The sequence below is a fragment of the Kogia breviceps genome, chromosome 5 (genome assembly GCF_026419965.1).
Source record: "Kogia breviceps isolate mKogBre1 chromosome 5, mKogBre1 haplotype 1, whole genome shotgun sequence".
Taxonomy (NCBI): domain Eukaryota; kingdom Metazoa; phylum Chordata; class Mammalia; order Artiodactyla; family Physeteridae; genus Kogia; species Kogia breviceps.
The window spans coordinates 144,419,201-144,443,520 of NC_081314.1; the positions used below are offsets into that span (position 1 = coordinate 144,419,201).

Genomic DNA, 24,320 nt, shown 5'->3' on the forward strand with positions numbered 1-24,320 from the left:
ACAGCCTTTTGTGTTGTCCGTCACGTTTTCTCAGCTCAGTCTGAGATTTAGACTTTGTGACACCTTTCCTAAAGCCCTGGCTACTTCTCTGCGCCTGTCCTGGGCTTTGTGTCCCCCTCTTCATCTTTCAGGTGGGGAGATGATGGAGAAATACCACCAGGGTAGCCTAGTGATGTTGAAAGACGGAAAAAAGCAGTTTCAGAAAACAAACATGTGCTAACACTCTGAGTGTGCAAAGAGGGCTAGAAGATGATACCTGCAAGGAGAATTGGGGGATCAGAAGGTAATCGGTCCCCCGCCTTTAGGAGAGCACTTGCATTTGAGCGGCGCGGAGAGCAGTGACACTGAGGGTTTGGGAGCTGGTGAGACTCGGTGTAAACAGTCGAGTATCAAAGACTCTTTCAAGAATTCAGTGGGGAAAAGCAATGGAAAGAAGCGCAGCAGGTTAGAAGATAGGCAAACAAGAAGGAATCCTTTTTTAAAAAAATATAGGGGGGGCTTCCCTGGTGGCGCAGCGGTTGAGAGCGCGCCTGCCGATGCAGGGGACGCGGGTTCGAGCCCCGGTCCGGGAGGATCCCACGTGCCGCGGAGCAGCTGGGCCCGTGAGCCATGGCCGCTGAGCCTGTGAGTCCGGAGCCTGCGCTCCGCAACGGGAGAGGCCACAACAGTGAGAGGCCCGCGTACCGCACACACACAAAATATATATATATATATATATATATATATATAGGGGAGACTGAGTGGTAGTGAATATAGACATAAAAATAAATAAACCAAATATTTTTGATGGGCAAATATAAAATTATAAAGCCACTATTGATCCTGTGCTACTTTATCTTCTAATTCTATGTTTCTTTGATACATCTTTTTAAACTAGCTTAATATGGATGCGACAGGCTTTCTTTCTTGAATGTTCCAAAGCCAAAGAAGTTTCACAGAAAGAGAACTGGGTAGACAACGGTGATTTCGGCTCTCCTGCTAATTCTTCCCTAACTGATGTGTGATTTCCAAGTTCCCTTCCGTTTTCATGTCAGCAAAATAGAGCATAACAGTGTCAAGTTAATTTGCACCTATTTGCACAGCTCTTAAGAGAATAAAGCAAGATAGTGTATGGTAAAGCGTTATGGAAAAGGAAGAAGAGAGAAAGCATGGAAAGTGCTAGCACTCTGTCAATTAGCACGCGGTTCAGTCAGCTCTTGGGAAGGGGCACCCCGGCTGGAAGAAGAGCATCGCGGTGTCGTCTCCCCGGTTCCGTGTTCTTTGTGGACCGTCGCTCCTGTGGGGTCTGTACGTGGCATGAGGGGGTTCTTATTAACAAGGCAGCACAGGCCTCCAGCACTGGAGGGGTGGCAGTCCTGAGTGCATACGCTAATGTTTCTTTAAAAAGGAGGACTCTCATTCATGGCCACATCATTACATTTTCATCTCCGAAGAAGTTCTAGTTATACGTGAATGGCATCTGCTTGGGTTCATACCTCTACTGAGCAGTCACTACCACACCCCCACACAAACATAAAACCAACTGGGGGGCGGCAGATTCCCCCCTGCTTTACCCTCTCTCAAAAGCTCTTATTTGCAAGCTCCCTCACAACAATCCCTGCTTCCTGTGGAATTTAAAGGGGTCTCATGAAGTAGCTATATTCCTAAGGGCTATAAAATCTGCTTTTACACGGTCGCAAATAGGACTCCCGATCATCAGCTCAAATGAAAGCGGATTCCGTACATTCCATGACAAAATATATATCCCAGAAAGAAAACCGTATAGACTTGCCATCTCAGAAAGTTGCAAATACAAACACGGATGAAACAGAACACGTGGGCAGGGCAAAGCCCAGGGCTGACCCCAACACCCCCCCTCCTGCCCACCCCCCGTCTCTCGCTCCACGGCTGCACTTGGCCTGGCGCTGCTGCCATCCCACCGTTCCTTTGCTTCCCCACTCTCAGATACAGAAACCCCTTCTTAAAAATTCAGTTCTGCCATAACACATCTGAAGTTTTGAAAGGATAATTTTTTTTAAAATGAAGGTCAAAAGGAAAAATGAGAGGAAGGAAGGAAGAAAACGCAAAGCCGAGAACTAAAGTTTCAGAGTAGAGGCTTCTGATGCCATCTAAGCCCCAAACTGCAATGAAGTCTCTGGGGGTGCCCACCTCCCACCCCTTCACTAAGGAGCGCCAGGGACCCTTTGCACGCGTAGGACTCAACCCATCAGCGCCATGACCATCTTTACGCAAGTCTACCTGGAGTCCAAGGTCTTTGCGCTCCTAGATGCACGCCTTTCTTCCTTTAGATTATTAAAGTTCAAGCTAAGCTTTGGTTTTACAGATGAGGAGAGATTTAGCTCATTTGCAGGGCAGATAAAGGGAATATGAAACAGTCGTGGCCCCCACCCCTTCAGCTGTGCCTGTGGAGGACTCTAAGGCCACGTTCTCTCTGAGAACGGCCTCCTGGAACTAATCGGCTTTATAATATTAATGCACTTTAAAGCATGCTTAAAATAATAAATAGGCTTCTGTTCAAGGGAAGGAGGCCCTTTTGCCCCAGAAACATGGTCGAATTTTATGTTATACACTGATTTTTATCTTTAGCTTCTTTGAGGTCTTGGAAGTAGGTTTTGGGCTTAACACTGCCAGTTGACCCATACAGGTTGGTGCTTTGCAGCCTCTTGGGTAAACTCATACTAGCGGGGGAAGCTTTTAGTGATCCTGGACGTGTTTGCTTGGCATGGGAATCAAAGTTTTATAAAGTTGTGTCTGCTGGGATCACGGTGATTTATTTTATAACCTTGCACTTCAAAGGATCTAGCGGTGGGGAAAAATCAGGGCATGACTTAAAGAAAAATGTGGCTTCTGAACTCCTGGATAAGGTTACAGATTTTTAAAAAAATGTAGCACTTGAAGACAATTTAGACTTTAGGAGGTCACTTAGGCTCTAAAATTAGTAAAGCCTTCAGGAAGGCAGAATATAGGTTGGCTAAATTGCTTGAGTCCCGTTTTCTTTCTTTTGTTTATTTTTGATTTTTACATAAAAGCACGTTTACATATGGTGCATATTTACTGGGTTGCCTGTCTATACAGTGAAACAAACCTGCTTAAAAACACCGAGTAGCGTCGAGCAATCACACAAGATCTATGACAGGGAGTTGATCTTACGGTGTTCATTAGGGACCCTACAGTATTTTCCTATAATCTAGATTTATTTCCAGTTTTGATCCTGATCAGTGGTTGCTCAGGCAACGTCGACATATTATTAGAAATGTCCTTATTTTACACAATAAAATATTGTATGAAGCCATTCAATCTGTAAATATATTTGAACTGATTCTAACCCAGGGATAGGATCTGTGCCTTATGTGGGTCAGGTCGTAACTGGATGATTCTACTGATGAACTCAGTTTAATACATAGGCACCTGTGGCTGTGCTTTCTTTTCATGAGAGAATTGGAAACATTTTGTATTATTAATTAACATAACATTTCAAGGGCCCTTCAGGTCTAAAAGACAAAGATCTTTTGGGGGCAAGGTCTGGCCTTTCACTGATTCCCCCTTAAGGGCCCTAGTCACTTGCTCTGCCCTTTTATGACACAGTTTTCAATGTTAAAGAAAGATGAGTCTGTCCCTTGAAAGCCTTTGCTGACCATTCTGGGAAAGAATCTTAGTAACCTTTTTTTCTCTCTAGGACCTCGCCAAAATCTTGTGATGAAATAGAAATGGTTAATAAGAAAATTTTACTGTTGGTTTTAAAAAATGTTATACCTGGCATGTGGTAGATAATCAATGAGGGTGTGTTGAATGAAATATTTCAGTGCATCCAAAGTGAAACTTGCCATTTGGAAGGCGATGGAATTAGGTGTCCGATCATTTTGCCTTCTTGCTACCCTCTTGTCAGACTCTTGATTTGGAAGCTTTTATTAAGCACGTAAAATGCAAGACTGCAGATACCTTTGTACCCTGCGAGCTACTTCTCTGGAATACTTTGCTTCTCAGCATCTCCCATGAATACATCTTCTTTGCCACAGCACTTATTTTTGTCCCACTGAAACCTTTGTGCTGGCTCTATCTCTTCTCTGGCACAAAGAAAACAAAGCCATTTCCGGGGAATGAAAGGCTGGGCTCGCTGATGTGATGTATTGCTTTCTGTACAAAGACCAGCTACAAAATAGTGGTGTCGAATAGAAGAGATGCCGACAATAAAAATGCCAGCCCAGGATATTTTCTGGACAGAGTCCTTGCAAAGCAATAACTGAATTACAAGGGACTATTAAGAACAAAAAGGAAGGATGTCGCACCTGCCATCAGCCTAACTCAAATGCACCAGGAAGAGTCAGCAACATCTTTAGCATCTTTTCCTCGCTCTTGGCAGAGCAGAACGAAGTGGAGGTGCTTAAGGCATAAGTAGAAGAGGAAAATCAAACAATAGTTGGGGAGGTAAAAGTAAGCAACGGGGACCAGGGGCAAAAAGAAAAGGTGAATTTGGGAGAGGGTGGAAGATGCCGGGAAGGATTCCCTCAACGTTTAACCCATTTGCTGCCAAACCCTTGTCATCAAGTAGGAAATGATGGATGAGAAAATGTTACTGTTGATTTTTAAGAATGTTATATGGACAATCCATAGCCCTCTAAGTGCAGCCAGTTAGACCTGGCTGTCTAAATGCAACAAAAACACGCCACCTTGGTACCTCAATAACGATGTCCCTAAAGTCCACACAATGGGTTTCTGTTTTCGGTGAAAGAGGGGTTATAAAAAAGTCCTTTTGGTATTTTAATGACGAACACTTGTGAATGGAATCCAGCACAGCTCACCTGATACTGAATTTCTCAATAGATCAGGCAACATTATGTTTTTGTAGTGTTGTTTTCTGTAGCTCTTGAATGCCCCCCCCCCACCCCCGCTTTCCTCCCTAGTTGTGATTAATTGCCTCCTCTTTCGTGCTTAGGTAGGATTTGCTTGTTTTAGCATTCGTGACATTTGGGCTCTTTTCCTGGTACGTGCCTGTGCGTCTGCCTCATACACTAAACCTAAAGTTCAGAAGCCTCTCTCTTTTCATCTTGTACATCATCGAGCACCTGGCACGGCCCTTAGGATATAGGATTCACTCAAGAGAATCTGCAAAATTAAAAGGTAAGTGGAGAATGTGATTTAGAAAGGGTATTTCAATGAGATTGACGGTTCATCTCAATTATTGGGCTACAGAAGGTGTCAACGGAAGAACGATTAAAGTGTGCAGACGGAGCGCCGTGTACTTCAAATATTTTAAGTTGTTGGCCAGGTGGAAGCATATTGATAGTAAAATGGGTTAGAGTCCCATCAAAAGGAGTGCTCTGGCTACTTGAAGACAGGTGAAAATACCCCCATGTTCTGCTGGACTACAGTCAAAGCAATCCTTTACACAAGAGGTCAATGTTTTCCAAGTCTACCAGCCAGGCTTGGGGATATCCCAGATATATTATAAGGACAGTACTTCCAGGCCTGTTCCTCAAATGCAACTTTGAAGAATACATGGGATGTCGCATACTCCTCACTGCCCCGATACTAAAATGCAAGCAGCTTATCTATATACATTTTACCAAGAAGCGGCTTGGCTAAATACCCTGACAGTTAAAGAGGAGGGACTCAGAGCGATGTCCTGCACGGGGCTTTGTATGTGAAAGAACTCACTGGCCTCTCACTGCACAGCCACGGCGGGAAGGGCTGTTGGCCAGAAGCTGGAAGAGCCCTGTCGCACCGAATCTATAGAGCCAGACATCGGAATCACGGTGCTGCTGACAGAGGCTCCCATCTGGTCCAAGATCTCATCTTCCACTCTTTCTTATTTTTTCTTAGTTAAAACGAAACTCTTACACCAAAGCTTCAGCTCCAATTTCCAATTCAGCAAAGTGTGTGTTTTCTGCCTCACAATGCTTTCCCAGGACCGAAAGCCCTCAATTTCCGTTTCCCGGCAGTAAAATAGTCCTCCTTTCCAGAACCAATCTGGAAGGTCTTTTTAAAGGATACCCTGAGAAAACCATAATTCGAAAAGAGTCATGTACCACAATGTTCACTGCAGCTCTATTTACAATAGCCAGGACATGGAAGCAACCTAAGTGTCCATTGACAGATGAATGGATAAAGAAGAGGTGGCACATGTATACAATGGAATATTACTCAGCCAGAAAAAGCAACGAAATTGAATTATTTGTAGTGAGTTGGATGGACCTAGACACTGGCATACAGAGTGAAGTAAGTCAGAAAGAGAAAAATAAATACTGTATGCTAACACACATATATGGAATCTAAAAAAGAAAAAAATGGTTCTGAAGAACCTAGGGGCAGGACAAGAATAAAGATGGAGACGTAGAGAATGGACTTGAGGACACGGGGACGGGGAACGGGAAGCTGGGACGAAGTGAGAGAGCGGCATGGACATATGTACACAATACCAAATGTAACATAGATAGCTAGTGGGAAGCATCTGCATAGCACAGGGAGGTCAGCTCAGTGCTCTGTGACCACCTAGAGGGGTGGGATAGGGAGGGTGGGAGGGAGACGCAAGAGGGAGGGGATATGGGGATATATGTATACGTATAGCTGATTCACTTTGTCATACAGCAGAAACTAACACACCATTGTAAAGCAATTCTACTCCAATAAAGATGTTAAAAATAAAATAAAATAAAAATAAAGGAGGCCGTAATTGGTGGCACCGCTGCGGCGGCTCAAAATTCACTAGTGGGGTTGGCGAACCCTCGTGAAAGTCATTCTCTTTGCCTGCCTCGCTGGAGACTTGAAAGAGGCTGGCTTCCACTCAATTTCTGAATCGTAACATTTGCATGACTTGCGCGTGAGGCCCCGCCGTCCTGCTGACGGCACATCACAGGACACAGAACCAGGCGGTGCGGGGACCGGGCCCAGAGAGGGTAAGTCACTCCGCGGGGCCGATTCCCTCCCAGCCGGCTGTGGGTCCTGCTTTGCGGCGGGGGGGGGGCGGTGGGGGGCGGCGGCCGAGCCTCCACTCACCTCTCAGCCTCTTCAGTCTCTGCTCCCGCCTCCTCCTCCGAAGCACCAGCAGGAGCGCAAAAAGCAGCAGCAACCCGACCAGGATACAGGAGATGGTCACCAGCACCTTGAGCCCTTCGTCGGTCGCCAGCCCTTCACCGCTTTGGACAACTGACTTAATGAGTGGAGGGACTGTACCTGAAAGCAGGTCATGATGTTAGGCGGCTGTTAATGACGACAGCATATGGCGGAGGTTTTAGGGATGACGGGTTACGAGAGAGCCGCGCGAGTGATGCGGGGGCGTCCGCGGTGATGCGGTGAGAGGGACGCTTCCTCTGGGTCCTCGTTCCTTCCTTGACTCGCTCACTCCCCTCCTACGCTCACTCTGTGGGACGTGGAATCAGAGTGTGTGCAAAGGGCAGGGCACACTGTTTTTTGGGAAAGGGACTTCATCGGGTGCAGACACTTGCAAGCATAAGGTCCGGGCTGGGCGCTTAAAAAAGCCACACGCGCCTGCGCGGAGCTGAGTGTCACCCAGAGCACTACTGCGAGGGGCTGTTTGCAAAACTGCACATCAGAGAAGGAACGATGGGTTTGGCAAGTGGACAGAAGGGGGTCTGTGGGGAGACCCTACCGGATAAGCCTGCCTCAAGGAGCTTCAAACCTCTTTCTGTCTGGTTATTCACTTGCTTTTTATGGCAGGCGTTTAAGGCCAAATGGACTTTTCAAGCTATTTCCGGGTTTAAGAGTAAAACCAACTCTTCAAAGGGGAGCCATCCAAGTCTCTAAAGCAAGCTACGTATTGGCCCATGTAAAGCTCTGGGATTCAGATGATTTAGAATTTCAAGGAAACACCTAAGTAGACCGAACTCTGAGCTGCTTTACGCTGCCTTCTGTTCAGAGGCTTAATGCAATGGGTGCAGAGATTCCAACACAGGCACCCACGTTTTATGGGGCTTGCGTTTTGGCACCGGCCATGATGTAGGATGCTCCAGTCCACTGTATCTTCCATGTAAAACAAGGACCCGGAAGTCAGTGATTTAGGAAAAATAATGCAAAAATAATACAATTTCCCTCTGAACAAAGAGTCCTGTCCTGCATCGAGTGAGTAGAGCAGGAACAATAGAATGACGGCCCCTCTGCTATCTGCTGAGGCCAAGAAGATCATCCTCCCTATAGAGTGTTCTGGCTGCAAACCCAAGTCTGCAAACGCTCAGCACCCACACAAGAGGCACATAAGGGCATGCAGGCGAGGATGGGCCTGCAGAACCAAGATGACACGGGACCCGTGGAAACGTTTGGCTGAGGATATGGCAGAACAAAGAGTCAAATAAAGCCACGGGCGAATCTGAAATCTGACTGGTATTGATGGATACAAAGCTAATTGTCAACGTTTGCTGTTCCTAAAATGAAAAACATTCTTCAGGCAGAAGTGACAAAAAAGATATTAAAGGTTTATATCCACAAGCTTTGTTCAAAAAAAAAAAAGGTAACCTTTTTTCAGGGAAAATATACATGTGTATTCTTATTTCTAGTGTAATAAGATTATTTCAGATTTCAGACAATTTTAACTGTGGCTCCCAGGACTTTTTCGTGATTTAATCTAAGATCTTGGATAAAGTGAGAATATTTCTTTTAGAAGACAAACATTTAAAATCTGCAGAGCACTTTGTAAGTAGGAACGACAGCTTCAAACGTGGCACGCGAGTGGCCTCTAATTAAATGACTAGCTGTGAAGCTATCCCGGACGTGCACCTTGAAGCTGCACGCTCTGGGCCACACGGATTACGGAGAAGCTGGGCTCCGGAGCGTGATGGTTGTAAGGCGACGAATGGACATCAGTCATCTAAAGGAAGAAATAATAGACTTCCTGCCCAAATGGGTACCCTGCTAGCAAAGGACTCTGGGGAACCCTTAAATGCCAGGGAAAATGGTCAGTGTCGAAGTCCCTTATTTTGTCAGATCAAAGAAGGAAACCACGTTGGAGGAGAAAGCAAGCTGTCCGCCCTGCTCTGCGGTGGCTGATGCTCTGTGACGGGACCTCTTGGAGTGAAGTCGCCTGTGATTGAGGCTAGAAGGTTAGAGAGGCGTGGCCCACGAGGATCAGAGCTTTTGAGGAGAGCCTCACTGTCTGGGAGCTGTGGGCCAGGTGCCTCAGGAGCTGCGGGGCCCAGGCTGCTGCGCCCGGCACCAGGACTCCCACCCCGGCACCTTCCTGCCCTCACCCCACCCAGGCCCTAAACGCCGCGGGCGAGCCTGGGCTCTGGCTGAGGAGGGATCTGTGGGGAGATGGCCTTGGTGGGAGACTCACGGGTGGGTTTACAGCGTGCCAGGGCGGGAGGAACAAGCCCTCGGCTGGCCAGGACAGTCCAGGAGAAAATGGCCAAGGGGGGAGCCACATCTACAACACCTCTGGAGCATCCTTTGGTCGTGTCCAAGGGTCCTTGGGTTTACGTACACTCTTTTCTCAGAACAGGATAACCTGCACTCCAAGGAAGTTCCTGCCGGAGTATTGATTAAGCGAGATCCCAAGTGCACGTAAGCAGAGGAGCGAACACCCCTCAGCCTGTCTAGAGAAGAAGAGAGTATTGGGGTGTTGGCCCTGGCGCAGACTTTTTGGGTAAGTCACCAGTACCGTGGTCCGGCCCGATTGGTGGACACCGGACAGGGTCTCTGAGGGGGCTGAGCCCGGAGCTCCAAACCGTCTTGATGAATGGCGGCCAGTTTTACCCTGTGACCACAGCACCTAATTCAACCACTGCCTTTCCGCGGGTGAAAGTCACTGCAAGGCTGCAGAAATCAGCATCAACTTGCCGCCAGTTAGGACTTTCTGAAGTTTCCTGACTGCAGAAGGGCCAACGTCACGCCACCCTTTAGCTTCACTGGGCGTGGCATTTGTTCAACATCAATAAATGGCCATTATACTAGTTGTAGCAAAAAAAGGATAAAAATTTCTATCACTTATTTTCAGTCAACTAAACGTCACAAGATACCTCACCTGGTTTTCAGAAAGCCCATGCCAATTGCATGCAGGTGTGCATGTGTGTGTGTGTGTGTGTGTGTGTGTGTGTGTGTCTGTCTGTCTGTCTGTCTGTCTACTAACATCCCATGACATTATTCTCTTTCCATCAGTGCCTCTATTTCTGCTCAGAGACTAAATAAGCTCCTTTACTGATGGAAGACTGTTTTTGCACATGCAGTTGAAGGGCTAAATGAGAGCAAAAACGAAAGCTGTTATGTGGATTGGGATGGGGTGGGAGGAGGGCAGGGAGACAACAAAAGCAATGTTAGCTCACAGTCATGACCAAGTACACAAGCACGTGGCACAGAAGCCTGCAGCCCCAGGAGAAGCCACTCCTGCCCCGAGACTCCCTGGCGCGCTGCCTGCAGGGCCCTCAGTCCCTCTTTCCTGGAACGCGGCCAAGGGCACGTGGGTACCTGGTCCCGGGAGCCCTGGGGGGAGCCGACTGAAAGGCCCCAAAGCCTAAGGGGGCCGGCGGGCACGAGTCACACTGTGCCGAGGACGGGTGTCAACGGGAGAGGGGCGGCGGGCACGGGCGCGCATCCCGAGACGCAGGAGGGAGGCCCGCCGGCCGGCTTACTGCCGTCGTAGTTGAGCGTGGCGAAGTTGGCCTGCTTCTCGGCACAGCCAGCGCTGTTGCACACCCTCATCTGCAGCTCATACCACGTGGCTTCCTGCAGGTCGTACAGGATGTACGACTTGGAGAGCGAGGTCCGCTGAGCCGTGGTCCAGACCGTGGTCCCGAAGGGTCTGTACTCGAGCGTGAAGGAGGTGATGGGGCAGCCGCCGTCGTGCCAGCCGATGAGGTTCAGCCTCACGCGCGTGGTGTTGATGCTGGCGAAGAGCTCCTGCTCCTTGGAGAACTGGGGCTCTGCGGGAGAGGGCACAGGGCCGTCGGCCCACGGGGCACGAGAGGGAAGGCCATCGAGGCTGTCCCACGTTTCCCTTGGGCTGCTTTCCCCACAGGCGGGGGCTCAGTCCAAGTCTGGGTCACGGGCCGCTTGCCCACTCTTTACAGGGATCTTACGGACCACCGTTCCCCAGGTGTGAAAGGCGACACCGGGTGGGTAGAGGTTGCTTTTGTGAATCTTAGCGTTAGTCCCCTGAAGAGCAAAGCTATTCTCATGTATGCATTTCCTTGAGTGCTTTTTATTTTTTTAAAGTTGAGAATTATGTTTGATTTGGTAGACAAAACTGAGAACTCAAGCCCAGGATGCAGCCTCCCGGGTAGCTCTGAGGGGCCGCTCCTCCTTGAGTGGTTTTGAAGGAACCACTGTGATGTGCTGGGCTGACCCGTGTCCATTCAGGGACCCGACTCAAGAGAAGTCAGACTTGGACTGGGGAAGAAGTACCCACAGGCACCTTGCTATCCAAGCGGCTCACGCGGGAGCCCAGGGACCCGGTGGCTATATTTCTGCACACATCAACCCCTCACCATCTGAGCCCTGGCACACGTTACCCAAAACTCAGGTGCCGCATCCAAATAACGCCTTCACTTCCTAATCTCTCGCTCTCCCGCCATCCGGTCCACGCCACTGGAGGAGAGTCAGCAGTGGGGAAACCTACGAAGACCCTCTCTCCGCCCCCCGCAAGTGCCCTCACATGCAGCCATATCCCTCCCTCCCGCTGGTGTTTCTGAGCTGCGAATGTCACCCCTGAACATCACTGCCCTGGGGTTTGCCTCCCCGAAGGTCCATTTTCAGAGGAAAAACCGACTCACACTCAAGGTTAACGGTCTACCCCGGTGACGTCTCACCTGGAAAGTGGGGCCTGCGAGGCAATGTATAGTTATAGGTGGAAGGGGCTGAGGTGACTAAGGGAGAAGCTCACCCCAGAAGAAGGTGAGAGGGCAAAGAGCGCATTTCACGGCTACTCAGCGGGAACTTTCTGTTGGCACCAAAGCCCTTGATTTTCAAGCGACACTCTTCTCTTTTTTAATATACTTATTTATTTTTATTGACGTATAGTTGATGTACAATGTTGTGCTAGTTTCAGGTGTACAGCAAAGCGATTCAGTTATACATCTATCTATCTATCTGTTATTTTTCAGATTCTTTTCCCTTATAGGGTATTACAAAATATTGAGTGGAGTTCCCTGTGCTGTACAGTAGGTCCTTGTTGATTATCTATTTTATGTATGGTCGTGTGTGTCTGTGAATCCCAAACTCCGAATTTATTTCTCCTCCTCACCTTTCCCCTGTGGTAACCATAAGTCTGTTTTCTATATCTGTGGACACTCTTCCTTTAAACTGCAAATGAAATAATGAAGAAAGAGAACCAGAGTATTCTGTATGGACTGGCCATCTCTTTCAATACCCTGTAACACTGCCAGACCCATCTGGGGAATAACAAAGTTCAAACTCACAGACACGTAAATGTATGATGCATCTTTTCTGACTCCAGTCTCCCCTCTGGTTTGGAAAACAGGAAATCTAGAAACGAAAGAAGGCGTACATACCTTTTCCTAACGTTTTCGCTTCTATGATTTCGCTGATGCGCCCGGGTCCCACTCCGTTTTGCGCGGTAAGAGTGAACTTGTACCACGTCCCGCATTTCAGATTCTCCAGGCGGTAGGAACGTTCGCTTGGGCTGATGGGAAAACTCCCCCACTGCTCGCTGTTATCCTCCGAGTACTGCAATATGTAACCTTCAGAAAACAAGACATCTTCAGTAGAGCGCTATGTGCTTTCTACAAGGAGTCTGCACTCTGTATGGGATGCGTTCTCAGAATCTGCACGTCTTTGGAAGGCAACATCTGAGCTCTTGCTGATTCCAGGAACCTGAACCCAGGCTGGGAGAAGTACTGGGGTGCCTGATTGATTACGAGGCATTTAGGCCACGCCAGATGTTACTACGGTGGGATTGCTGGAGAGCGTGATGAAGGTAAAGCCACTTTCTGCACATTCCCTTTACAGGGTGGAACTGGGCAGCAGGGAATGGACACCGGATCTCTAAACATCTGACCTTGCGAGCATACGTGCCGAATGCCTGGGGGTGGGCACGGTCTGAAGCTGGGTTCTTTTTAAGAGAACCAAAGCTCTGGAAGAGGGGTAAGTTATTGGCGGGGCTGGGTAGGAGTCTCCTCAGCCATGGCCTCCCAGTCCACAATGACCGTGCCCGGCATCGTCCACAGCCCGTTACTCACGTCATCTCGCATAACCCTGTGGATTAGTAATTATGATCTCCGCAGTGCCGACGGAGAGACCGAGGTCCGGAGAGCTTAGGTGACCACTCGAGGGTCTTATAAGCAAGACTCAAATCCTACCGCCAGAATCTGAAGCCTGCACTCCTGTGATCACGGAGACACCCCTCCCTGTTGCGCCTTCAGCCCTGTCGCCCCAGCCGCCTTCCTGGGGCAAACGTATCCTGTCTGCTCTGTCCTTGTCTCCTAAATGTCCACACCCAGGCAGCCCAGGACTGGCCTGCCTGATGCATGGTGTCCTTACACCAGCACACACTGGCAGGCTCCCTCCTGCCCATGGAATTCCATTTTTGACACCAGCGACGAAAGCACACCTCACCCCCACGCTACAGAGCCTCTGAACCCCCAGCTGGCAGCAGTAAGCGTTTTCCATGTGGCTCTCATGAGATCACCCATCTCTGATGCCCTCCGTCTGCAGCCTCGGTCAGTATCATCCCACTGGCTTCCTCCTTCCCTCCCCCCGGCCCCCTGCAGCCTTGGGGTCCCTTCTCCCTCCTCAGCCTCATTTTCCCTTCTGTGTTCCTGATCTGCAGTCCTGACAGCTCTCTCAGCGCCTGATATGTGAGTGATGCATCTGGGTCAGCTCCCACCGTCCTATCCTGACTTCGCCACCTCCCTGGTGCCCTACGCATCGGGGGGATTGGGCTTTCCTTCTCATTTCCTTCATCTAAACCACTTCTAGGAAGCTTTTCTAACTCCTGGAGATGGGAACCCCCCTGTCAATGGCTTTGGCCACCCCTGTGCTTCAAGGACCCTTGGTCGCCTTTGCCCGGAAACCCTTCATTGCTAAAGTTGGCTTCAACTCTAAGACCTTCTGTTCCGACAGCCTTCCTGTGCTGCCTCTCCCATGATCTCACACTTACAGAACCAAGACCTCCTTTCATCTGAGCCTGGAGTCCTAGGACCCCTTGAACTCCTACCTCGGTGGCCCATTCTTTTCTTCATAAAATGCTTCTCTGCCTAGCCTAGAACCTCTGGTAGACCATTTCAGTCAGGAGCCTGGTTTCACTCACTCTTGCGACTTCTGACCGCGCTTACCCCGCCGCTCACCAGCTTTGGTGACCCGTGATCCACCTTTCCGCCTCACTGTCCAAGATCACTCGAGCAGCTCATTAAACCGTGCTAACCGTGCTATGTCTCCGCAGCTGCGGCCTTGCTCACGCTTAGCAACGGCTTTGTTTCTCGATTAATGTCTCCCCGTGCATTTCCCACGGCAGCTCTTACAAATCTCTCCCACGCTCCTCAAGTCCACAAACACATCCTCACCCCAATCATCCAACTATTCAAAACAAATAATCTCACCTTGCTCTTCGCTAAAAAACGGAAGATCCCTCCCCTTCGCCCAGTGGAGCGCTAATCAATGTTTCACAACTGGCTCTCGGGAAGAAAGAAAATAAAAGCCCTGATGGGTAGCATTTCCGATTTCTGTGGTGTGTAAATATCCCCAGCCGGGCCGTGGTCGCCGAGGTGCAAAGATGGGAAGAGGGGCGGCGGCAACTTGCTCTCACGGGCTGGAGGGAGACGGCTCGAGACACCACTGGCCTCACCCTAAGACGCCCCTGTATTTCCTGTTGTCTTCTCGCCTTCCTCCTCTCTCAGAAGAAGGATGTCCTCTGCCCGCAGCACTCTATCCGTCATCCTTTCCCACCTGCTCTACGACCCCCTTTGTCCCTCGGCTCCTTCATCCCGTGCAACCTCAGTGTCCTCGGGGTTCGCTCCCTCCCCTTGGTCTACAACTTCCTCAGACTGTTCTCTCGATACCACTGAGGCCGGGACCATCACGCTAACTCATTCCTTCGGTAGAAACTCCCTTAATTCTTTTCTACTCTGTGCTAATTGCGAAAGCTTTGCGCACACAGACCGCTCGCCATACTTTCTAAGTCAGAACAGTCTCTGTGGTTACTTAACTGAAGCACCGAGTACCTGAACGGATGGTACAGCATTGACAACACGGGCAAGGTGCACAGTGCGGCATCTTGGGGGAAGAGATGGGACCACGTTTGTTTTTTCTTTCTTTCCTTTTTTTTTTTTTTTTTTGCATGTGTTAATATTTCACTCAGATTGCATGCATGATACTCATTTTGTGAATGGGATTCCTTGGATGAATGGGTGAGTTTCGACAAATACCATAGAAATAGATGTGTGGTTTCTTGCATAGGTAATGGAAGAATGAATTATGTGATGAGTTTGGGGGAGAAAGAAACTAACACATAACGGTTACTGGATAAATATGTGTCACTTATCTGCCCGTGGACGATGACAGTGAGTGAACTGTCGTGGGCCACCTCTCTCTCATTACCTCTGATAGAACTGCCCCCGTTGTCCCCAGGAAGCCATGAAAGGGTGATGGAGGAAGAGGTGGTTTTGGAAACTGTAAGCCGAGGCTGATCGGGTGGAACTAGGGAGGAAACAGTTTTTAGAAAACAAGAATTAGTTGTTCACATCTTCAGTCTTCTTTAACAGTCATTTACCAAATGATTTTTTTAACAGCCATTTATTAAATAAATGTTTCAGGTTGACAAAATATGTGATTCACTTCTGTCTAAATGTCTATTGAGTTGAAATCCTGGGCTAAAGAGGTGGAACAGAATGATTCCGTTATTTAAAGAAAATTCAACCACATTTCTACTTGCATTTATTTCCTCATTCCCTCACTGATTCCTTACACTTCTGAGTTGCTCACCACTGGTCGAAATCTGTGAACTTACTGAGGATCCATGCCTTATTTTACTCTAAATTTCAGCCATGGTTCAAGTGGGAAAGATAAATGGCACCCACTCAGCTTTTCAGTTCTCAGCGACATGAACGGGGGAGAGGAAGCCTGGCTAGTGGGAAAAAGACTGCAAAAATTCCCACGATTGCACGTCCTCCCCTGCTCAAGAGGCAACACACACACACACACACACACACACACACACACACACACACACACACTCAGCTCTGAACTCAAAGGTGAGCCACTAAGTGACAACATAAGAACTTGAATAGTCATACAAGGTTTGAAGCATATACACACGTCTAATCAGGGGGCCTCAGTAGTATCTTGGATTAGCTCTAGCAGACAGCAATACCGAAGAAATCTAATCCAAATTATATAGAAAGCTTCTCATAAAATGTCCTTCTCTTTTCCTCCCAGAGAAGCCTGATATATTAGCCCAAAGCCATGAAAAATGGATTCATCTCTTTAGAGTCATCATCTAGTGTCTATCTCCAAAAATGCCCTGAAATCTCCTGACTTCAAGTTACCGGAAATTCCAGATCAATTTTGCATGATGTAAAAAAATACATAGTTCTTCCCCTTCCCTCCCCTCCCATTGAGGGCAACATTGGTTTTATTTACTTGCTGCGATTTATTAATGTGATAGCACTTAAATCTGGAGACTTTACACTTTGATTTTTTTTTCTACTAATCAAATATCACTGTGCATCTAAATTTGAAACCAGTCACTGGCCGTCTGGGATTTTACACATGATTTAAATTTGACAGTCTTAAATTTGTCATGTACTTTTAGTGTATGATATCAAGAAAAACTACATACACTGTATTAAATACACAACTAAACATTAATGCCCTACAGAGTTTTAGTGTCCTTTTAATATACATTGCATATGACAATTCAGTTAATTAGCATTCATAAAACACCTCAATTCAGACTTTTTTCTTGCTGGTGTTTTCCGGGCTACCCTTATACACGTGTGAAGTAAATCCTGCAACTAGTGGACATGACTAAGAAGGGCTTTTTCAGCGACGCACACCTAAAGACAAGTGAGACGAGGCTCCCTATGTGATAAAATGTGAACAGCGTTATCTCTCAGGTTACGAATGCTTTTTATTTACTTTGATTTGTTTAATTATATTCTCCAAAATGAACATCCAAGTTTTCGTAATATGAAAGTGGCAATTAGCTCTCTATAAAGGCTGATTTTGAAATGTGTTCACTCTTTGCACACAGGCATACATACAAAAGGCAGCACCAGAAAGAGTCCCAAAACGTGGTACCTTGTACTTGTAAATTTAGAATAATTTCATCCGATCCCCAGTTGTTATTGGCGATGCAACTGTAATAGCCAGAATCTTCCGCCTTCACGGTCCGGATGACGAAGCTGCCGTTGCTGAAGACGCTTCTCCGCCCATCAACCGTTACGAGGCTGGGTGTCCCGTTACTACCTCACGGGAAGAAAAAGGCGCAGATTAAAGAAATTACCATCCAAGTTAGCTGAGGTTGGGGAAAAGCATAAACCCTCTTTCTGAAGCAAACAACCCATCTGGAAGGTTATATTAAGTAAGAACTAAACGATGATTATACGACAGAAACGGTCACACAGCTGAGTTCGGTCCTTTGTAAAAAGTGCTGTGTTGAAGCGAGGTCCGTGTGAAGGGCCTGGCTTCTGGCTGCATAGGTCAATGCTTGTCGTATCCCAGTGGGAATTGCTTCTGTGGGCAGACGTGTCATTTTGACCAGATCGGACAGGGACAACTAAATTTTGGGGTCGCTTGTAGATTCACTTAAAGTTACAGTTGTTAATGATTTGGGCATAAGAAATGAACCGTGGTACACCAAGAGGGTGATGAGCTGACTCTAGTATAAAGAGAGTTCCCTTGGCGCCATCTTGGCCTCGGCCATGGTGACAACTGTCCAGTCATCTGCGGTCATCCCCACATCCGGCGGAATGCCACTGGACCTCGGGAGCTTACTTATTTCCTTCGTATTAACTGACTTAAAAGAGATGAGAAAGTGGTCACTGGGCCAAGACCATCATTTCAATAGTTTGTGTCTTTTAAGCGTCTTTGTTTGAAAATAGGAACTCTTCCGAATCCATTTGATACCAAATCTCTAGGCTCATCAGTGAGTTCTCAGCCCTTTATTTATATCTTAATTTCTGCCTCTGAATAGAGGTAAGTTACTTTAAAAAGTTACACGAACAGAATCCATCTTACCCATTTCCTCCCTTCCATCTCATCTGTGGTTGTAATAATTCCTACTGAGCACGGAAGACCAGATTTTATATTAGCTAAGTCTTAATGCATTCCATTTCTTAAGGTTATTTCTCAGAGCATTTGAGTTAGTGTTAGTTGGTCCATTATCTTGAAAGGAGAAGAGGTAAGTGCTAATTCTCCAGTCACTTTGGTTTGGGTACGCTCATCTCAGATATACAGGAGATTTTCGTGATAAGGTACAGGAAAGTTCCACGGAGATTACTGGGCTGGCTAGACTATTTTCCTCGGAAGCATTCTCTTATGAATGTAAAGCTCGGAATTTTTAAAGAATTGACCAGATAGATCAGATCCTTTTAGTGTTAAAGCTGAGATTCTTCCGCCACCGCCCTCAACCAACTTCCTCTCTATCGCAGAAGAATGGGTAGTTTTCCTGGAGCTTTCAAGAGTGTAAATATACAAAATTAGACCACGAGACTCAGCGCGGTGTGTCCGATGTACTGAGGGCATATACATTGGGTTACTGGTTACCTGTCTTTCACCCACTTTACCGCAGGAGGAGGGTCCCCAACGGCTTTACAAGGCAAGGCGACGTCTTTCATCCAGGGGGTGGTCACCGTGCCACTGAAGGTCAGGATTCGTGCGGGAGCTGAACCACCAAACAGAGCAGAAGCCCAGTAACTGCAGAGGTATCTACACAGAGGCCAAGGTGACCCTCCCCAACACAGCGACACCCCCGAAAGGAGAGTGGAACCCTGCCAATCAATGTCACACCTATAGTGTCAACACTATTCTTGGTATCAGAGTGTGTCTAAGGGATGTTCATTGTACGAGCATACAAACTGCCGAAAACCCCTATTGTAGCATTTTATCCCCTTGTATTGACTAAACCACAAGGACCCCAAATTAAACACTTGGGGCTGCATAAGCCCAGCAGCTCCAAGACGTGCTTTCTATGAGCCCAGTTATTTTTCAAAGCACTTATTAAGCAATTTCTCTCAACACCCAAAACTGCACGTTAAAACATACCTGTAATATCTGAGAGAATAGACAAAACAAAACATAAAGTCCCAAGACGTGAAGAAGTAAAACTGTAACGACTTCTATTTATCAATTTTGTGGTACTTTCCTGACTTTATTATATCAGCTTGATCTTCAGCACAAACGTTAAGGAAAATAAACATTTCCGACTGGTCTCTCTTGAAGAACCACTGTTTGCTTGGGGCAGTGATTCAGATGCTGGAACAGGGGCATCTCCTGGGGACATGGGCCCTGGTACAATCCCAAAGTGGCTGCAGGGCCCAGGAAGTGGAGAGGAAAAAGCCCAGGGCAGCCCCGTGTCAGCAGGGGCCTCCTTGGAGACCAGAGGGGCCCTGTACTGACAGCCTCCTAGTGCCACTTTCTTGGGTGAGACACAGAAGCTGACAGAGACACCAAGATACGAGTCCTCCAGAAGTTGAATGATCTGCCCGGCCTTTGCCTTTCACTGGGACACTGCTTTCTGGGCCACTCTCTAGAAGCTCAGCCCATCTGGATGCACAGACAAGGATCCTACCGGTGGAAGGCAGCTCCAATCTGATGATGGACCCGTAAAGATGGGACCAGTGTTGGCACCCCTGCACCATTTTGGGGTTGAGATTGGCCAGCAGATGTGGGGAGCAGACTTCTCAGGAGGGTGCTGGAATGTCAGGAAAGGTGGAGTTCCCAGAGCCAACTCATTCGAAGTTATCCTGGTCTAGAGCACAAAGCTTTCATCACTGAGATCTGCCAGACAACTCTGACTTTTGCTGTTCTAAGCACTGGAGGCAAGAGCAGAGCTAGAGGAAGTGCCAGCGGGCTCAGAAGCTTGGCCTATTTTGTGCAGCAAGTATTACAGCAAAAGCCACCCATGTGTCTGAAGCAACGTTCCCTGCCTGCAGGGGAAACTGCAGCCCTTCCTCCTTAGAGAAGGGTCTTCAGAGGTGGCTCAAGGATGGCACCCTTCACCTGGAAATGCAGAGCCCACTTTATCACTTACTGACCTTTCTGATTTTCTACCACGGTAACAAAAATATCCTGGGCAGGGAGCATCGGATTACTAACATTGGAAATTTGGCATTTTCCCTTTCAAACCCTTCAGACCGTCCTTTTATGATAAGAAATATCCTTGCAGCAAAATGGGGGTGATGAGGGAAATCCAACTAGAGTTGGGGGGCTTTCAAGCTTTCTAACAGCCCCTCCCCCTGTAAGAAATATATTTTACATTGAATCTCAGAAGCTGCACACATAATGTGTGTGTAAATGAAAACACATGTATGTAGAAAAGTTCTACACATTCATGCTTACTGTGTATGATGCATTCTGATATTTTCTACATTCTTTTCAAGCCTGGCTAGTCTAGCCCATTGGACTCTATTCCATTTTAGTTCTTTAATATGCTGGCTGTAACGCCTAAAATTAATTCCAGGACTTATGAGTGGTCTTCCACTAGGCTTTTGAAAAACACTGGCTAAAACCACTTCATCTTCAAGCCTGTCACACCCGGTTTCTAGAATTAATGTCCGTTTGTGGAAGCTGGAATTTACCGGATCCTCCTCTGAAATTCTAAGGCTAAGCAAACTGGAGCGGGCAAGAGAATTACCTAGAATCTTTGCTAAAAATGCAGATTCGCACGCTGGCTCTGTGATTCACTGGATCTTGCGTGGGCTCCGGGGGTCATTTTTTTTTTTTTTTTTTTTTGCGGTACGTGGGCCTCTCACTGTTGTGGCCTCTCCCGTTGCCGAGCACAGGCTCCGGACGCGCAGGCGCAGCGGCCATGGCTCACGGGCCCAGCCGCTCCGCGACACGTGAGATCTTCCTCGACTGGGGCACGAACCCGCGTCCCCTGCATCGCCAGGCGGACCCTCAACCACTGCGCCACCAGGGAAGCCCCGGGGATCTGTCTTTGAACAGGCACCTCAGGTGATTCCGATGAGAAGCCGCAGCCCGCTATCGACCTAGACACCCCTCCACAGCTCCTGCGCCGCTCCAGCCATTCACCGCGTGCTCTGGCTCCGCCCCCCACGCACCGCGTGCTCTGGCCCCGCCCCCACACCGTGTGCTCTGGCTCCGCCCCCCACGCACCGCGTGCTCTGGCCCCGCCCCCCCACACCGCGTGCTCTGGCTCCGCCCCCCACACCCCACCCCCGGCCCTGGGCTTCTGCCCCAGGTTGCTGCTCCTCAAGGACTGGGTGCGGGGCTCCATTCCGTTGCTCCCTCCACCGAAGCGGCAGCCCTCTTCCTGGACTTTCCCCTGCATCTTTGGACCCCCCCAATTTGCCACCGCTGCCAGCCTGCCTTGATCTTCCAACAACTACAAAACAAGCTGCACCAGCTTCCTCAGCCTGTGGGTGGCCCCGTCTGTCCAGCTTGGACCTTCTGGCCGTTATGGTCTATGGTTTGCCAGAGTCTGGGGCTCCTGGGTGGTGCCGGCCAGCCGGACGTCTGCCCCACCCCGGAGGTGTTCCCTAGCTCAGCCCCTTTCTGGAAAACCCATGGAGATCAACCCTAACTCTGCGTGAACCCCATGTAAGCATGAGAAGCTGAGCATTTCTGGAGAAATCCATGTACCCGGGAACCTGGGAACCGCCGTAGATTTACAGTCACCAACCTCACCTGGCCTCTCAGCTCTCCCTGCCCGTGTCAGTTTCGTTAGTAAGTTTCATCCCGCTTCTCTGCAATGACGACTTCCTGTTGTCCCTTCTTTTCTCAAACTTCTGGTCCTGCCTTCACCGCCCTGAGCTGCCTGATACTTGATACAGAAACTGGAAGACCCCAGCCGGGAGCTTCGCATTTCCTGCCACTGAATCTCTAAACCCCCTTGCGTTTCCTTCTCCAAACCTCATCCTGCGGCCGTCAGCTCCTTATCTGGTATTACCCACCTCTCCCTGTCCACAGAGTCTTCCCATGGCCACACGGCGCGCTCTGCAGCTGACACGCTAAACCTCAGAAACCAGAGCCTTGGCTGGGGGGAGATCCTGCCCGCCCTCCAGCTTCTCTTTCTTGTAACTTCTTCCTGGTGATGGACGTTTAGAGAATGTTCTGCTCAGCCCCTCTGCTTCCCCACCTCCCATTCATTTTCTCCCATCACCCGGTCCTCGCTCCCCACCGCAGCTGCTCTCTGGAAGGTCCCTGAGGTCCCCTGCGTGGCCAAACCCAAGGGCACTGCCAGTCTTGCTTCCCTTGGTCTCCCGGCAGCGGCATCTCTGTCAGATTCCCAGCGTTGCCCTCCTGGTCCTGCCCCTGCCTGTCTGGCCTGGCACCCTTTGCTTTGCCAGCTCCCGGGCCTCTCCCTCCCCAGTGCAAGCCGACGTGTTTCCAGCTACCCCTGGACCTGACTCTCCGCCTCCCTCTGTGGTCCAGGTGGGCTCTCCCCAGCCCAGGTGTGAGGGGTGCCTGGGTGCCAACCCCGCCCCTTCTCTGCCTCCTGCCAGATGTCTCTTAAGAGTCAGGACTCACCCCAACGGCACAGAGTCTCCAAGTGGATGGCTGTCAGTCACATCAGACTGAATGTGTCCAAGATGTCCCCGTATCCTTTCACCTGCCTCACAAACCCCTCACTCCATGGTCACCCTCTCCAGCACATGACACCACCACCTACAACAACGCGCGCTAGGTTTGCTTGTTTGTTCTTGCTCTCTCCCGTCCGCTGCACATCGTCCACCGAGGCCCATCACTTCTACACCCAGGACACACCTTTCAGGCCCCTCTGCTACCATGCTAGCCCAGGCCACACTGCCTGACTGCTCGGGCTCCTGTCTGGTCTCCTGTGTTTCCCACCTTTGCCTCCCTGTGATTCACTCAGGATGTAGACATCAGCATGGTCCTCAAACACACCTGCCGTTAGGTGTCACGAGTACACCTACCGATGTAAGATGTCAATGATGGAGAAACCTGACGTGAAGCGCACAACTCTTTTTACCAGCATCACAATTTCTCCATGAACCTAAAGCTGTTCTAAAAAGAAATCTTAATACGCGTAAACCTAAAGCTGTTCTAAAAAGAAATCTTAATACGCGTAAACCTAAAGCTGTTCTAAAAAGAAATCTTAATACGCATGCACACGCAAAGATAGGGTCGTGTCCCTCCTCTGGTTAAGAGTCCACAGTGTCTTTCCATTTTGCTTAGAGTAGAATCTGAAATCCTTAACACAGCCTCGAAGGCCCAGCCTGGCCAGGCCTTTGCCTCCCCCCCGGCTCTCCTGAGACCACTCCCCCCTCCCCAGACCCACGGGTCCAGCATCCAGACCTCCAACACACGTAACTCGACCTAGGCTTCAGGCCTTCGAACACTGGGACGCATCTTCTTCCCTTGTCATGTAACTGCATGTACTCAGCTTTGTGTGGCCAAGGCTCTAAGTGGGGTCTGTTGTAAAGTGGGTTCTCTAAAGCATTTGTTAACGTTTGCAATTATACATGTATATTTGTGATGCTTTGTTTACCGTGTCCCCACCCAATTTTGAGCTCCACGAGGGCAGAGAGTAAACACGTGTATTGTAATATAATCCTTAGAAGAGACTCCTGTGTGCTCACCACACCCTGTTTCCTTTTCGTTCTGGACATTCAGCCTGGCTTCATCTCCAAGCTCTGCTTTGAAATTAGGTGCGACCCACGTTTCATTCTATACAATGGAATATGGGTAACAACGAAATAAACACGTCCACATCTGGCCCGTGAAAACCTTCTTTATGAGACTGCATGCTCTCTTTCTCCATCTACATGGCTGGAAATACAGGACCCAGGATCTCCAATCACGAGGTGGAAGAGGCCAGGATCCCTGAGTCACCATGTGGAAAGAGCCACCCAGGAAAGGCACCCAGTTCAGAAACATCGGTTTTGGTCTGGACGATCAGATCAAGCCGCTGACACTTACAGGAGATTTTGCTACAGCAGTCAGGCTCCCTTGACAAAATCACCCCTGCATTGCTAGCATAACGCCGGACAAACAATAAGCACTCAAAATGATTTATTAAATGACCAAGTGACACTTAATCTCCCCGGACAAGTCCTATTCCCGTGGAAGTAGCCACCGTCCAGTTGTTTCCCCTCTGAGTACGGCACATCCTCTACCTTAGCCAAGTCACTCCTGGCTGGGTCTGGAGATGTAACATTCAATGAACAAGAGTACGGAAGAGGTGACGCTATCTCTAACCCTACATCTTATGTTGCAGT

The 24,320-nt window shown here is 48.8% G+C and overlaps 1 protein-coding gene across 3 annotated transcripts in view; it reads right to left on the reverse strand.

The window, feature by feature from the left end:
* DSCAM (DS cell adhesion molecule) overlaps positions 1-24,320 on the reverse strand; it is a 738,508-nt gene that overhangs the window by 44,577 nt on the left and 669,611 nt on the right. For 2 of the 3 annotated variants that reach the window (XM_059063980.2, XM_067035143.1), the window contains exons 22-27: positions 18,664-18,781; positions 17,197-17,360; positions 15,496-15,594; positions 12,453-12,641; positions 10,575-10,865; positions 6,994-7,170 (exon numbers count right to left, since the gene is read on the reverse strand). In XM_059063980.2, coding sequence (XP_058919963.2) covers positions 6,994-7,170; positions 10,575-10,865; positions 12,453-12,641; positions 15,496-15,594; positions 17,197-17,360; positions 18,664-18,781 — 1,038 coding nt within the window. Of the gene's footprint in view, positions 1-6,993; positions 7,171-10,574; positions 10,866-12,452; positions 12,642-15,495; positions 15,595-17,196; positions 17,365-18,663; positions 18,782-24,320 lie in introns of those variants that run through there. The other variant, XM_067035144.1, reaches the window with a different exon arrangement.